This window comes from Zea mays, chromosome 7 (assembly GCF_902167145.1).
Source record: "Zea mays cultivar B73 chromosome 7, Zm-B73-REFERENCE-NAM-5.0, whole genome shotgun sequence".
Classification (NCBI taxonomy): domain Eukaryota; kingdom Viridiplantae; phylum Streptophyta; class Magnoliopsida; order Poales; family Poaceae; genus Zea; species Zea mays.
Window position 1 is genome coordinate 10,725,599 of NC_050102.1, and position 13,844 is coordinate 10,739,442.

Consider the following 13,844-nt stretch of genomic DNA (forward strand, 5'->3'; position numbering starts at 1 on the left):
AAAACTAACACGTTCAAAGCAACTGGTCGGTTGGTAAAATCTAGCCCGACCTTTGATCAATTATTGTCTAAATATGTGAAAAGGAAGGCTGGCCCAAGCGACCGGCCACCAAAGGGACCTCGCTTACCCACCCAGGTGCGACGGCAGGTTAGGCCGATTGGACCACCACACCAATCGGAAAGGATGGAAGGTCATAATGTTCAATTAAGACCTAACGTATCTGCATGGACACCTCCACCACCATATTCAACTATGCCATATCCATATACATACATACCTCCACCATATGCCCCAAATCAGATGTGGGGCATGCCACCATACCCATTTGGGATGCCACAGTACCCCGCTTGGGGGGCACCCCAAACATCTGTATTCAATAGGTTGACACCTCCAGTACAAGACCGATTGAGAACCCCTCAATCTGGTCCACGAGCACAGGCCCAGCAAGATTGCCGAACAACTCGGCCCCAAAGGCTGACTAATCCGGCAGGGGGGCATACAGCTACAACCTCCAACAGTACGAAAAAGGGAGATGTCATTAAAATAGGAACGACAGATGTCGTCGTACAACAAAATAACGAAGGGCCGATGATTTTTGGTGAATCGGCCAACACAAACAAAAAAGAAAGTACGACTGTCAATAAAATAGCTGATCCAAAATACTCCATGCCTCGATGGTGCCCATCGGGACTGACACGATCGCAGAAGCGAAAATTACAGCGCCTCAGAGCAAAGGAGAATCAGGAAAAAGATGCAGAAAGAATATTCAATGACACGCATCCGCAGTATCTGCCACCGCAAAAGAGATGGAGACCAAAGGCTGTTGAGAAAAGTCAAACGGCCACAAAGATAGAAAATAAAACGACAACTGTGCATCTCTCTGCAGGTATGGTAGACTGTCCGGCTATAAAAGCCGGATCATCTGCACAGGACGCGGACCATCCGACCCCTGAGGCCGAACCATCCGCACTACACCAAGACACCTCCGACGACGTACCGACGCCCATGGAGGAAGACGACCTGCAAGGAGAAGACCTGGTCGACTACGGAGCTACGCCAGAACACTTAGAGAATTAGGAAGGCAAGGTGACGAATTGGTCAGGACCAGTATGACGCTCGGCGATGTTGGGACTGACAGTTCGATCAAATCTAAAGGGATCACGTCCGTTGAGTCAATCATCGAGACCAAGGCCACTGCGTACCATCCTAGTAAGTGGCAAGATGCCTAAGAAAACCGATGTGATAACATCGAGTTAGTTGCTTTTGGTTCGCTCAGCTCCACCAAAAGGCAGGGGGGCATATGTTGAGCACCAAATTGAGCGCGGACGGTCCGGCCCTGAGGCCGGACGGTCCGCGGTCCGGACGGTCCGCGCCTGTGGGCCGGACGGTCCGCGCGGGCGCAGAACAGATTAGGGTTCCGAGTTTTGTGCTACGGTTGTTAGCTAAAATCATGGGATAAGCTCGGAAATTAGTTTGTAAAGGGTCCAGCCCCCCTCCTCTATAAATAGAGAGGTATACGGCCGATTTGTAATCATCAACAATCGAATCAATACAACTTTTACTCGCATTTTATCCTAGGAGTAGTTCTAGTCTAGTTTAGGTTTAGCCACTCGATCCCCAAATTCTCCGCCTCTCCTCGACTCTACGTCGATTAGAGGAGTCTAGGTCGGCCTGCCCGAGCCTAGACACCACCTAGGATCTCTACTCCCCGACGGGGTCCCTCCCGGGAGCGAGATTCAGGCGCCGTCGGCGATCTTCCGTCGTCCCTGCGTACGTGCGGACCGTCCGGCCCTAGGGCGCGGACCGTCCGGCCGTCAGGCAGAAGTCTCAGCAGCGCACCAGGCCGCGGACCGTCCGGCCCCAGGCCGCGGACAGTCCGCCCTTGCGCAGAGAGCACCACCACGCCTCGCACCAGGCCGCGGACCGTCCGGCCCCTGCGCGCGGACCGTCCGCCCCTGTGCAGAGGGCACCGCCACGGTTCTTGTTGAGTGTTTGGCGCTCCAAAAAGGCGTCAACACCATAATTTTGCCATGTCACATATACTTAATTAAAAGCCTATACTTATATAATAATCTTCTCGTAATATAAACTATACAATATTTGCTTCATCTCTTCCTCAGCCTGTCTACATCACTTATCTACTAAACCCACGGCTAATCAGCATTTGAACCGGATTAATTAACGAAGAATCCGGCTTCCCTCTCGTCGCGTCTTCCGCTCGCCGCCGACCTCGACCTCGCCTCGCCTCCACGTCTCCTTCCTACCTCGCGCCAAGCAAAGGCCACCGCCACCGCGCGTCCGGCGGAGCCCTTTATCAGGCCGCGCCCGCTGCTGGGCGGGACCTCTCCCTCCCTCCCTTTCCACTCCACCTCCAATCCTCCTCCCCGTCCACAGTCCACAGCAGAACCCGTTGCCGTTGCAGGCGTAAGGGGGCGATCGCGCTTGATTTTTAGCGCTCTCCTGTGAGCCTCCGGCTGCGGCGTCGCAGAGATGGGCTGTGCCCCGGTGGTGTGGGCCGCGGTGTGGTTGCTTGCTGCCGCGGTGGCAGGGTTCGCCGATCCCGGCGGCCTCGAGCGCGCGTAAGTGCAGAAATGCTTGGGCCCTTCTACCCGCTTCTTACATTCACGTGTCAGATTGCGTGTGCGTTCAGTTGTTCGTCGTTGCGGTTAATTGTAGCTTCGGGCTGGGATGACATTGTTGCAATGCCGGACCATAGTTATTCGATGTTTCCGATAGGGGCAAGGCATAATCTCAATGCCAGACCAACCATTTCCGCGCCCCAGGCATGCGATCGGCATTTATGTATCTTGTTTTAAAATGCGTGAATTTCAGCTGGAGTGGTCCGAATGTTAGAACTTAGAAGACATATATGCGTCTTTGGCTGGTCTGCAAATTTTTTTTTGACCTTGAATCCCTCACAAGTCACGATCATGGCTATGAAACCAAGTGGGTATAGTCAAGTGGGCTGAAACGCGGAGTAGGTACTAGCACCTTGAGGTAATCGGGACTAATCAAGCATATATCTGCATATGCTTTGTACGTGAATGGATGTCAGTTTTAAGAAACTGAGCACTTGATCATCTTATTTAGGGAAATTTGGATCCATACCATTAAAAGATCACCACTTTGGATCCATACCATTACTATCTCACTTACATGTGGGTCCACATGAGTCAATGACATGTGGGGTCCATGGTATATATCTAAAGTTTGGATCTTTTAATGTTATAGATCCAATTGTTCCTCTTATTTTTGTTATCCTGTCCACAGACAGTGATCTAATCAAATGAGTCATTTTTGCTGTTTGGATGGATGGTGAGCCTATCTTAAGACTTAAGAGTGAACTAAATAACCTGAGAGAATGGGAGTGAAACATGTCTGCATTAGTCTTCTTCCGTTTATTTCTACATTTATGTCAGATGACAAAGAGAGAGAGAGAGAGAGAGAGAGAGTGAGAGAAACATAGGTCATTTCAACAAGATATAGTCTGTAAAAAGCTCATTTCAGTTCCAGACTTTTGATCAGAGATAGCTACACAGGTTTCCAATAGTGAAGCCAGACTACGGGCACACGAAACTCCAACTCGCAAAAGAAGGTCTGGAAGCAATTCAGAGGATCAGAACTCCAATAGCTGCTGTTTCTGTATGTTCGAACTTTATCAGTCCATTGTCCCAATGGCTTATTGCTTTACATGAATACGGGGTAGTTAGTTTTTTCATAACAAACACAAACCTGCTGCCTTTTGCATACCAAGCTCTGTCTCTTTTATTGTAAAACCAGGTTATTGGCCCCTATCGGTCGGGCAAATCTTTTCTTCTCAACCAACTTCTCTCCCTATCATGTGACAATGGTACGTCGAGCTTATGTTATAAACACCATGCTTCAGAAAAACCAAACACTTGGATTTTGAATGGTAGGTGATAAATAAATTTTCTGCACAGGTTTTGGAGTTGGACACATGCGGGATACAAAAACAAAAGGTAAGGTTGGCTCACAACTATGCCGATGTAGTTTACTATTGTAATATCTTTATCGACGGATATCGACAAACTGATCCACACTATACAGGTATATGGGTATGGGGTTCCCCCGTTGAGGTGGATATCGGTGGCTCCAAGGTGTCTGTTCTATACCTGGACACCGAAGGATTTGAGAGTGTTGGAAAATCAAATGTATATGATGATAGGTTTGTTGCCGACATATAAGATGCACATAATTCTGAATTATAGCCTTTTGGTTTGGACGTGGCTACGGACATATTGGATTTTCTGCTTGTGACAGGATATTTGCTCTGGCAACTGTTTTAAGTTCTGTTCTGATCTACAATCTTCCTGAAACAGTGAGTTCCTATCTTATGATGCCTCAGGGCTTCACCACCTCTTGTTTATTTGATAGGAGTTAAAATTTACTTACTTTTGGCGACAGATTCGTGAAGCCGATATATCGAGACTTTCATTTGCCGTCGAAATTGCTGAAGAATTCTATGGAAGGTTTGCTTCCTGCTATTTCTGATTCGAGCTTCTCATTGTACCCAGTTTGTCCTTTGCTAACATATTTCCATTTTGCCCTTTGGCTTGTGGTAAACTAGAGTCAAGGTAAAACTTCACTAACCTACTTCCCAGATTTATGAAATATAGAAGTATATCAAAATCATGCCGTGGGGCTCTGCAGGGGCAAGATGTTGCTTTTGAGCCAGCCAAACTTCTGTGGTTGATCCAGAGGGATTTTCTCCGTAAGTTGCTTCTTGTAACGCATATGCATTTTTTTGTTTGGATCATACAGTATTTATTCTGTCCTGGGAATGCATATAATTTGATAACCAGTCACAGATCAGATCATAATCATCATCATTATGCGGCATATACCCTTGATCTCCTAGTATTGAAAATGTTGGATCTGCTAAAAAAACTGTAGGGTTATGCTTGACCTTAACAGTTATTTTGGATGCAGAAATAGTGTCGATTCTTCAAATAATCAGCTTTGTTGCTGTTTCTTTTCTATTCTACAAAAGTATCTGTTTAAATTTATCTCTTCAAGGAGTCAGTCTTAATAGTTTTAACACTTTGTTACCTCATCCTTTTTATCATATTATTGTCATGGAGTTCACAAAGGTCATTTTGTTACAGTAACTGGTTGATGCTCTTTCTAGGTACCTACATTTTTGAAAGGTACTTAATTACTTAGTAATCAAATTGTGCTGTAGACTTGTAGCAGCAGTAGCAGTAGTATACACCCAAATGCCATAATTTATCAAACATCCTCTGATGTCAGTAACTTCCATGATCCAGAAGGAAAATCGGTTCAGCAGATGGTTGATGAAGCTCTCCAACGGGTACCTAACAACAATGGTTAGTTCAAGTCTTCAAGATATCTTACAAACTATTTTTAGTGTGCTGTTTAGTTTTTCTATGGAAGCATTTTCCTTTGCACTTAGAAGCAATCAAATTCAACTTACCTCCTTTTTTATATTGCTGCAGGAGACACAAATATTGACGAGGTAATGTTTTTTCAGCCCATATATTATCAACTTGAAGTTATGATATGCAGTTCTTATTGAAGAAAATAACGTTAGTGTTACATCAGCTCAACCAAATCAGAGACTCTTTGGCGGTTATGGGAGATAACAGTACAGCTTTTAGCTTACCACAGGTGAGACAATCTTTGAATTTTCATGCTCTGCAATGCCATTAGAAGCATTGATGGTTGTGAATCGTTGGATCTCAAATATGCCAGTTCAGCACACATTATGCTATGAGCATAAAATTTATGTTAAAAAAACGGCTGGGGAGGGAATGACCGCCCTCCCGGTATAATGCTAAGAAGAGACCGATACAATGGTTCTAGCCGAGAAAATCTTCGAACCTTGGCCCCTATCACTGACGGGGTGACGTCAACCGTTCACTCTGCAACGGCTCAATCGGAGGGTGGCGCATGGGACATTGTACCCCAAGGGCGGATAAGACACAACGAGGGGATTTTTTTAGCCAAGCCAGAAAATTCGCCCTCGAGGGGAATCGAAACTGGGTCTTGGAGGTGCTACTGGAAAGCCTTAACCGCTAGGTTTAGAGGCCCTTTCACACATAAAATTTATGTAGTCTTAGCGAAACTGCAAAACAGATTTTTTTTTGAGGAAACACATGCTTGTCTTTGTTCATTCATCAAGATACATATATGAGAACAATAAATACAATTCTTCAATCTGTTCTATACTCCAATGTAAACTCAGTTAGTGATTGTACACTGGTTTACTTTTGCATCATCAGTAGGTGAGATTGAACTTGTTGTTTTTCCAGCCTCATCTGCAAAGGACAAAGTTATGTGATATGGAGGACCAGGAACTTGATCCGTTGTATGTAAAGAAGAGGGATCAGTTGAAAGAAGTCGTTGCATCCATGATAAAACCAAAAATTGTGCAGGGTAGAACTCTGAATGGAACAGAGTTTGTATCCTTCCTAGGGCAGGTAATACTTCTCGGAGAGAGTTCATTACTGGTACCGACGAGTATATTGATATGCCATCGCAAAACATTATCTAAAATTATCTCTCTTTGTTTAGATAGTTGATGCTTTGAATAAAGGTGAAATTCCATCAGCCGGGTCGCTGGTTGAAATTTTCAATAAGGCCATTCTTGAACGTTGCTTGAAGGTGTACAGTGAAATAATGGGCAGAGCAGGTCTACCAGTGTCAGTGGATGAACTTCGGGAGTTCCACGACCTGGCAAAAGATGAAGCTAGAAGGCTTTTCAACAAGCAGCATTTCGGTAAACATCATGCTGCTCGGTCCATCCTCAAGCTTGATGAAGAGATTAAAAAGGTTTTTCCACATATTTTATCCATCTTTTTATTCGGTCCAGAATAGAACCTTATCTTTTGCATTTTGATTTGGCCGTGAAGGTTTGCATTGCATTGCCTGCTACAGAGTTCAAAAAAATTATGTTTATTTTTTTTCCCTGAGCTGATTAAGTATGGAAGTGTTGTGTTAACGTTTCGTGTGCCGGTGTTTGCCACTATATTTGGCTATTTTTTATATATATTTTAATATAATATGCCTTGCAGCCTATGCGCGCGACATGGATAATATATCTCCAGCATACCTAACCTGGGTATTCGTTTTAGGTGTACAGAAACTTGGGCCAAGCTAACGAGTATCAGTCATCAAAGCTGTGCGAAGCACGGTTCTCAGAGTGCGAAGATAAAATGGAACGACTCCAAGTCTTGAAGCTTCCGTCCATGGCGAAATTTGATGCCGGATTCCTTCTCTGCAATCGAAGTTTTGAAACGGACTGTGTGGGGCCAGCCAAGGAAAGCTATCGACACCGGATGTCAAAGGTTTCTCTCTTCCACTTACGAGTTGAGATTGCTTTTTTTCCATGAGGATTATATGACTATATGATGTATTTCATGGATAGTGCAGATTTTGTGGTCCACCCAGTAACAAAATATAGAATCACCCTTTTGGATGTGCTCCCTTTCCTGAGTCCTGACAAGGTTAAACTGAACCTAGTTTATGCATGCACGCTTCCCAGATGCTGGCAAGGTCCCGTGCTCTTTTCATCAAGGAGTACAACAACAAGCTCTTCAACTGGCTCGCCATATTCTCCCTGGCCATGGTTGTCGTTGGGCGCTTCTTGGTCAAGTTCTTCCTGCTCGAAGTTGCTGCGTGGGTGATGTTTGCCTTCCTAGAGACATACACGAGGCTGTTCTGGTCGTCGGAGTCCCTGTACTACAACCCCGCCTGGCACGCGATCGTCTCTTCTTGGGAAACCGTCGTCTACAGCCCCGTTCTTGATCTTGACAGGTCAGGAGTTCTCCCTCCCTTCCCAACTCTACGCTGCCCATGCATGGCATCTCTCTATCTACTGTCTGCTGCTATACTACTGTGATGTTACTACCCTTATATGCACAGATGGGCGTTCCCGATCTGCGCTGTCCTGTTGTTTTTGGCGTTTTATTGGCGTTGCCTCGGTGGAAGGAGGGGAATTGCCCGGTCACTGCTACCTCTGTACAACGGGGCTTATTACAGAAGCTCCAGTCGCACAAGAACAGACTGATCCCTCGAACCATGCGCACAATCACACCATTAGCGTGCACATATAGTTGTATCATGCTTATTCCAACACTGCATTCTTCGATTATGAGTCAAAACTCGGGTGTTGCTGTAAATATGAAACCCAGAAGGTTTGTCAATTGTATAAATATATGGCTGCTTGCTAAACTTCTTGGATTTATTTGTTTGTTTATTTATTAAGCTCTGATCCTCTGGGGTTTGTCTCCGTAGTGTCAAGCCCATTGAATGGCGTAGCTGCTGTAGTTGGTCTGCTTGTCGGCGTAGCGGTCCCAGATCATGATCCCGGCGTAGCTGGGCGCCTTCTGCACCACCGGGAGGACGCCGTAGTACAGGTTCTTGGGGTGCACGTACCCGACCGTCCGCTCCGACGCCGGCAGGCCGACGTAGAGCCCGGAGCCCGGGTACGCCGCGGCCCACTTGTCCCACTCCTGCTGCCAGTACGCGGCGCAGCGCGCGTCGCCGTAGAGCCTGACGTTGACGCGGGTAACGAGCCCCGTGGCGAGCAGCCGCAGCGCCGGCCCGTCCGGCGGGAACGCGCACCGCGGCGTCGCCGACAGCTGCACGGGCGTGCGGGCGCGGAACTGCCGGTTGTAGCTCCACAGGCGCGCGGCCAGCGCGTCGAGGTGGTCCGGCGGCGGGCGGCCGCCGCGGTCGAGGAAGAAGTCGAGGCCGTCGACGTACGCGTCGCCGAACGGGCGGCGCACGCCGGCGCGCGGCGCCGGCGCCGGGAAGTAGGCGTACCAGAGGTAGTCGGCGAGGTCCGCGGCGGCCTCGGCGCTCGGCAGGGAGTGCTGCCGGCCGCCGAGGGAGAGGAACACCATGATGCTCTTCGACTGGCAGTGCTTGATGTCGGCGCCGATGCCGGCGACGGGGTGGCCCGAGAGGTCCAGGCTCGGCGGGCTGTTGCCGGGGCCGGCCGAGACGTTGAGGAAGGAGATGACGACGATGGTGTACGTGCCCGTGTCGCAGGCCTCTCGGAGCGTGCCCTCGGCCTTGTTCCGGCCCCAGAAGACAGTCACCTGCCCGGTCTTCCCCGCGGCCGCGGCCGGGCCGGCGAGGAAGAGGGAGCCAGCGACGGCCACAAGGGCCGCCAGGGGCAGTAGAGTGGTTGCTGGTCTATTACTTGCGACCGCCATTGGTGTCTCGTTGGTTAATTGCTGCTACCACTACTCGTCACTACTCTTGCGTGTGCGTGTAGCAGCAGTCACCCATCACCCATTATATGCCTTTCATTTGGTGTTCGTCTTAGACTTGTCTTGTTTTGGATCGAATCGGGAAAGAGGAGGACAGCTCACCGAGCTAGAAGGACGTGGACGTGGTACATAGCATGGCGGCGAATCGACTATGCATGCTGTTGTGTTTGACCGACGCACGACGCAGTGTCTCGTGTCCGCCCCTTGCATTATTACCCACTGCTGCCTTTAAAATAATTGTTGCCTGGCCGATTTGAATTTGTCGTCTTTCTACATCAACCTTTAAAATAATAGAACGTGATAGGAACCTTCTCGTCCATATATTAAGCATGGCAACGGGTACATACCTATCGCGTAGTATCATTCCTGTTCGGCACCAAATTAAGGTGCGAACAGTCCGGCCCTGAGGCCGAACGGTCCGCGGTCCGCACGGTCCGCACCTGTGGGCCAGACAGTCCGCGCGTGCGCAGAGTAGTTTAGGGTTCCGAGTTTTGTGCTACGATTGTTAGCTAGATTCGCGGGATTCGCTCGGAAATTAGTTTGTAAAGGGTCCAGTCCCCCTCCTCTATAAATAAAGAGGTATACGGTCGATTTGAACAAGAAATCGAACCTTCAATCAATACAATTTACATTTTATCCTAGGAGTAGTTCTAGTCTAGTTTAGGTTTAGTCTTCCAATCCCCAAATCTTCCGCTTCTCTTCGACTCTACGTCGATTAGAGGAGTCTAGGTCGGTCTACCCGAGCCTAGACATCTCCTAGGATTTCTCCTCCCCGACGGGGTCCCTCCCGGGAGCGAGATCCAGGCGCCGCCGGCGATCTTCCGCCACCCCTGCGCACGTGCGGACCGTCCGGCCCTAGGGCGCAGACCGTCCGGCCGTCAAGCAGGAAACCCTAGCCTCTGCACCAGGTCACGGACCGTCCGGCCTCTGGCCGCGGACTGTCCGCGCCTGACCAGAGAGCACCGCCGCCTCGCGCCAGGCCGCGGACCGTCCGGCTCTGTGCCGCGGACCGTCCGCGCCTGACCAGAGAGCACCGCCGCTGGTTCTTTTGAGTGATTGGCGCCTCCAAAAAGGTGTCAACATACTTTTTGGCGACTCCGTTGGGGACAAACAGATATAGACGCATCAAATCGGCCCTCAATGGCCGGTTCAAGAGATAGCTCTGATATTTCCCCAAGCAACATCATAGAGCCGACTTGGGAGACCTTGCCGGCTGACGAACAGCTCTAATTCGAGGAGCACAAGGAGCAGATGATCCAGGAGGCAAAAGCAAAGTTCTTGGCCAACTTCAAAGTGGACAGGAACAACAAGGTCGTCCGACATCGGGCGACGGATCCGGCTTCGCTCCGACCCACACTAGAAATCCCCAATGTAAGTAATACAAACAAGCTACAATCTCTTAGAAATTATGTAGATGAACAGCGTGAACAAATGCAAAATATCATAGGGGGTATGCAAAACGATTATAGGAGACTAGTACGTGCATTTGATAAATCTAATATCGCAAATTTTACTTCGCACGAGGTTGAATTAGGGGGTAACACACGTAATACATCGGCTATAGGTTGTCACGACCAGTCACAACCCCTTTATGGGATGCCGATGGACACATACCCTGAGCAACCGCAAATCGGCAGCAAATCAGCCGATCTGCCCATGCATGGACCGTCCGGGCCAGCAACAGTCGGGCCTACTTTTAATGAGTTACCTAGATATGCGCCCGAGCCACCACATACGGCATAGAATCTAAACTACCCAGTTGGACCGTCCGCATACAACGACGGACGGTCCGCATATAATCACGGACGGTCCGGGCCAATGTCCGGACAGTCCGCGCATGATCTTTTTGAGGAGGATTGTTACTTGAATCCTCACCCGTCCCAGCAACACTTCCCATCGCACTATGCAATGCATCAGCCTATTAATTCGAGGTATAGAGCCCAGGAAAGCATTCCGGCCCCACCTAGAAGGCCGGAAAGGAACGATCAACCATATGAACCATATAGGGCAAGTGGTAATGGACCACGTAGCTCAAACCAATGGGGGGGAAGACAACATGCTAATATCTAGCCAACCCCACCTATGTTTGACCAGAGAGCCGGTGGTCTCGCACCGGCTGCCATTGATATAGTGAGGGAAGAAATAGCCGGGGCGTTCCGAGATAAGCTCGGAGTAAGCATGGTCCCTGGGGGGCAATCATATCGGAAACCTTATGACAGCTGATTTGACCACCACCCATACGCACAGGGAACCAGGATACCCGAATTCGCAAAATTTTCGGGTGATCAAGGAAAGAACACACGCGAACACATAGGCCAGTTTTTAGCACAATTAGGAGAGTTGGCCTACACAGAGGCATTTCGCGTACGTTTATTTTCATTATCTCTAACAGGAACCGTGTTTGCATGATACGCCACTTTACCTCCTAATTCCATTTCATCATGGGGGGATCTAGAACAAAAATTGCATGATCATTTTTTCTCCGGTGGCTATGAGTTGGATTTGGTAGATTTAGTGTCATTGCGACAAGCAAAAGATGAATCGGTTAATAATTACATCCGGAGATTCCGAGATACAAGAAACTGATGCTTCCAAATTCATTTAACTGAAAAATAGCTAGCAGGATTAGCCTTTAATGGTCTATGATATTATTTAAAAGAAAGATTAGAAGACATCCAATTTTTTACACTAGCACAGTTACACCAGAGAGCTTTGGCTTGTGAAAGCCGAAGCAAAGAAACTGCTAAAACAATTCGTCACAACGTACATATAGTAGAATGCGACCAAAGTAGCTCAGATGACGAATCAACAGAAGTGTATGCTGCTGAAATGGTTTGGCCAAAGCAGGCCAAATCTTTAGCTTGTTCCTCCTTACAGCCGGTTCAAAAGAAACAGCAAGAGGAGGTTAAGTTTACGTTTAATGTTGGTAAGTGTGATAAAATATTTGATGAATTACTCAAAATGGCAACATTAAAATAAATCACACTGTTCCATCCGCCGACGAGCTAAAACGTCGTGCATACTGCAAGTGGCATAACTCATTCTCTCATGCCACAAATGATTGTAATGTATTCCGTCGACAGATAAAATCGGCCATTAACGAGGGACGATTGAAATTTCAGGAAATGCAGGTGGATATAGAGCCCTTTCCGATGAACATGATCGACTTCGAGGGCAAGAAAGTCCTGGTTCGGCCAAACGCAGCCGATAAAGGCAAAGGCAAAGAGATAGTCATTGGCAATGCAAGAGATGCCGATAAAAATCATAAAATTTCTTGCAGGAAAGTGGTGGCAGAAACGACTCCTGACGGAGGGGAAACTCTTAAGGTGACCATCATGGCCTACGGCGCTGGTGGGCAAGCACGGACTAAGGAGCAGGAACCCGTGCTGCGCACCCCGGACGGTCCGGCACACAGGCACGGACGGTCCGGGACCCCGCCGGACTGTCCAGGGAACTCCAGCGGACGGTCCGGCCATGCTCAAGACTCGTAACGGCCACGTACTTTCAAACCACGATGACCAGAGATAGGTACGTGGAAAACAAATACATTCAAGGCAGCTGGTCAGTTGGTCAAAACCGGCACAACTTTCGATCAATTGTTGTCTAAATACGTGAAAAAGAAGGCCGGCCACAGTGATCGGCCAGCAAAGCGATCCCGCTCACCCATTCATGAGCAACGTCAGGTCAGGCCGATTGGACCACCCCGCCAATCGGAAGAAATGAAAGGTCATATTGTACAATTGAGACCTAACGTACCGACATGGACACCCCCACCACCTTATTCGCCTATGCCATATCCATACACATATTTCCTCCACCATATGTCCCAAACCAAATGTGGGGCATGCCACCATGTCCACTTGGGATGCCACAGTACCCTGCTTGGGGGGCACCCCAAACATCTGTATTCGACAGGTTGGCACCTCCAACACAAGACCGATTGAGCGCCGCTCAATCCGGTCACCAGGCACAGGCCCAACAAGAGTGCCGGAGTATTCGGCCTCCAAGGCCGACCAATCTGGCAGGGGGGCATGTACTTGCAGCAACCGAAAGGACAACAAAGAAGGACGTCATCAAAATAGGTACTGCAGATGTTGTCATACAGGAAGATAATAAAGGGTCGATAATTTTTGGTGAATCGGCCAGCACAACCAAAAAAGAAGATACGGCTACCATCAAAACAACCGATCCAAAATACTCCATGCCTCGATGGTGCCCAGCGGGATTGACACGGTCCCAAAAGCGAAAATTACAACGCCTAAGAGCAAAAGAAAACCAAGAAAAGGAGGCGGAAAAGATATTCAATGACACACATCCACAGTTCCCGCCACCACAAAAGAAATGGAGACCAAAGGCCGTTGAAGAAAAACAAACGGCCACAAAGATAGAAAATGAAACAACACTTGTACAACACCCTGCAGACATGACAGATAGCCTGGCCAACAAGGCTGGACAATCTGCACCAGGCGCGGACCGTCCGCCCCCGGAGTCCGGACCGTCCGCACCACACCAGGAAGCCTCCAACGACACGCCAACATCAATGGAAGAGGATGACCTACTGGGAGAAGACCTGGTAGACTACGA

At 48.6% G+C, this 13,844-nt stretch overlaps 2 protein-coding genes across 2 annotated transcripts; one reads left to right on the forward strand and one right to left on the reverse strand.

Annotated features, from left to right (window-relative positions):
* Window positions 1-2,185: 2,185 nt before the first annotated feature.
* Window positions 2,186-8,211, forward strand: LOC100384250 (Guanylate-binding family protein). The gene is made up of 17 exons (NM_001357883.1): window positions 2,186-2,579; window positions 3,540-3,642; window positions 3,781-3,850; window positions 3,942-3,980; window positions 4,069-4,186; window positions 4,282-4,339; window positions 4,426-4,490; window positions 4,589-4,595; window positions 4,672-4,732; window positions 5,289-5,348; window positions 5,478-5,497; window positions 5,584-5,649; window positions 6,294-6,461; window positions 6,556-6,813; window positions 7,116-7,328; window positions 7,526-7,797; window positions 7,906-8,211. Exons 1-17 carry the CDS (start codon window positions 2,491-2,493, stop codon window positions 8,048-8,050), a joined length of 1,812 nt encoding a protein of 603 aa, NP_001344812.1. The 5' UTR covers window positions 2,186-2,490; the 3' UTR covers window positions 8,051-8,211.
* On the reverse strand, window positions 8,104-9,261 carry LOC100280478 (xylanase inhibitor protein 1). The gene has a single exon (NM_001153398.2). It carries the CDS (start codon window positions 9,201-9,203, stop codon window positions 8,280-8,282), a length of 924 nt encoding a protein of 307 aa, NP_001146870.2. The 5' UTR covers window positions 9,204-9,261; the 3' UTR covers window positions 8,104-8,279.
* Between the last annotated feature and the right edge of the window lie 4,583 nt (window positions 9,262-13,844).